This window comes from Sinocyclocheilus anshuiensis, unplaced genomic scaffold, assembly GCF_001515605.1.
Source record: "Sinocyclocheilus anshuiensis isolate Anshui unplaced genomic scaffold, SAMN03320099.WGS_v1.1 scaffold407, whole genome shotgun sequence".
NCBI classification, from domain to species: domain Eukaryota; kingdom Metazoa; phylum Chordata; class Actinopteri; order Cypriniformes; family Cyprinidae; genus Sinocyclocheilus; species Sinocyclocheilus anshuiensis.
This window is the reverse complement of record NW_015552593.1, coordinates 558,719-561,312: the sequence shown is the minus strand read 5'-3', so window position 1 is coordinate 561,312 and position 2,594 is coordinate 558,719. Positions and strand designations below refer to the sequence as shown.

The window sequence follows — 2,594 nt, the reverse complement described above, 5'->3', positions numbered from 1 at the left end:
CCCCTTCGTAGCTTGGTGCATATGAGGGAGTTTGCACTGCTGAGTCAGGATGCAGGAGTAGGGTGTCTCTCCCACTGTGTTTCCTTTTGCAGCCTATAAGAGTACCTGAGTTCTCTTTGGACCATGTCAAGTTTGTCTTGAGTGTTGTTCAGCTGCTGGATCAGAGTACACACACACACACACACACACACACACACACACACGATTACCCTGATATAAAATTATTCAATTATTCAGATTCCATCTTTCCTACTTCATCCCAAACTGAACCTGAAACCCCCAATTGAAAGTAGTCTCGACACGTCACTACAGTGAACGATCCACGAAACAAACACCACCTCTCAGATTAAACAATGATCAAAACACTGCGCTCAAATGTTCCTCCTGTGATCCAGCTGTCTTTTTAACTGCTCCTTGGAGATGATGGATTCTGGAAAGATCAGAGACACTTGAGCCCAAATCTCAGATCAATAGATCCGATCGATGGACAGAGTCCTGAAGAGAAACTTCACATACTGAACAAACAGCATAGTTTCAATCGCTTTGTTTTGTTCATCACAGCGAACTGTTGTCATGCTGAGACTTGATGTTTGAGACAGAAATATTAATCTTAAAGTAAGAACATTCCCCGTTGTTAGTAAATTAGATGCTCCTCATGCCGGAGGAGTCCCACAGGGCAGATCGTGACTCACACAGGGTCTCAGAAGTGCAGTAAATAATCTCAAGAGGACAGAAGACTGAAGACACTGAAGCGACCAGTCATTCATTTTCAATGAGAGAAGAGACATGAGTGACAGGGACAGGGACCCTAGATAAACGCAGTGTGTGTTCCAGAGAGTTAAAATATTGTCTTAATTTAATAGTTACAACTGAATTTTGTGGGGGTGGGGGGGGAGTCATTTTTTTCTGATTTTTATTATTCATAAAAATATGAATAATTTTTAATCATGAGAATAATTTTACCAGCATTTGCTAATAGCATTTTTATACATTTACAGATTGGAAATTCAAAAATTTAAACAGATTGGAAATTTCAAATTAAAATCTCAATAAAATGCATATATTATACATATTTGTCTTTATATATAAAAATGCATTTAAACATATATTTTATAATTTAAAATTTTCATACATTATATATAGCATTAATATCTTTAATTTAGGATTTAAATATTAATTACTGACCTTTTTCCCTAATATACATAAAAAAAGACATTAATACAGAAATGAGAATCACCCCCAATAATAATATGAATTTCAATACATAAAATGTCCTTTAATAATTTAATGGTCCTAAAATAGGCTTTATTCTTTATACAAAATTCAAAACTTTTTTTTTTTTTTGGCATGAAATGCAATATTTCTGAGTGATTCAATGGTTAATAAGAGCCAATAGGAGGTTTTCAAACAGGTAAATGTGTGTGCACATTACAGGTGCATCTCAATAAATTAGAATGTCGTGGAAAAGTTCAATTAAAATAACCAAAGACTTAAACTACTTCAGTCTGTGTGCATTGAATTTATTTAATACACGAGTTTCAAATTTGAGTTGAATTACTGAAATAAATGAACTTTTCCACGACATTCTAATTTATTGAGATGCACCTGTATGTTTGTGTGTGTCACGTACCGTTAAGGTGTAGTTGGTCTGTATCTCTCGGTCCACTGGTTTCAGTAGAGTAAGGTAGCGTGTGATGCCGGTAGATGTGATGGAGAAGATGGAGGTGTAGTCATTCAGAGTGATCTTCAACTGAGGATCTTTTGTCTTCCCAAAACAAACAAAGTCGAGAGGTCAAATGCAGCATTACTACGTTAATATGAGCATGACACACCGTCCAAACAAACCTCATGCAGTCACACAATCCTTATGTTGCATAACACTAAAGAAAGTATCACTCGACCACCTCATTCACTCTGACACGCAAGAGCCTCTACAGAAATACAACAGCTTGTTTGAAAGTCCAGAGAATTCAAAAGTCAAAATCTAATGTAATAATGTAGAAAACGAAGTGCATGCACATTTGCACAGAAGTGCTGTGTCATTAAAATTGATCATATGTCAATGCAAGCTGTTTGGCTGCAAACCACCTGAATTAGTTTGTCTATAAATTTATCTCATCTATTCAGTCTATGTTTGATTAATTCAGTCATAGACAGAGAGAGAGAGATATGTATATAAAATATATGTAAAATACAACAGTATAATGGATAGATATTAGGGGTGTGACGAGACACTTGGGCGCGGCAAGGCTGAGGGATAGTTAGGGCCTAAATAGCTTCCTAAATTCCTTTTGATTTGAATGCATAAAACAACTTAATTTATTCATTTTGTTTTTCTTAAAGTAGCCTTGTGATTTTTTTTCCCCTCAGAAATTCTGTTGTTTATTTACATTTTTCTGGTTATCAAATGAAGGCATAAAACATTAATTTAATTGATCATTTATCTTTTAATTATTGAAAATTAAGCAAACAAGATTTTTTGACAAACATAGGGGATTTACTATTAAAAATAAAACACTGAAGAAATGTTTTGTGTGATTATTCCTTAAAAAATAATGTTTGTTTCATTTTAGTAGTAGTAGTAGTAGTAGTAG

General features: G+C 34.5%; 1 protein-coding gene across 1 annotated transcript in view; it reads right to left on the bottom strand.

Annotated features, from left to right (window-relative positions):
• The window catches only part of pcdh15a (protocadherin-related 15a), a 202,379-nt gene that overhangs the window by 93,441 nt on the left and 106,344 nt on the right, over positions 1-2,594 (bottom strand). Inside the window, exon 13 of the mRNA XM_016456477.1 lies at positions 1,631-1,765. Within this exon, the coding sequence (XP_016311963.1) occupies positions 1,631-1,765 (135 nt within the window). The remainder of the gene's footprint in view (positions 1-1,630; positions 1,766-2,594) is intronic.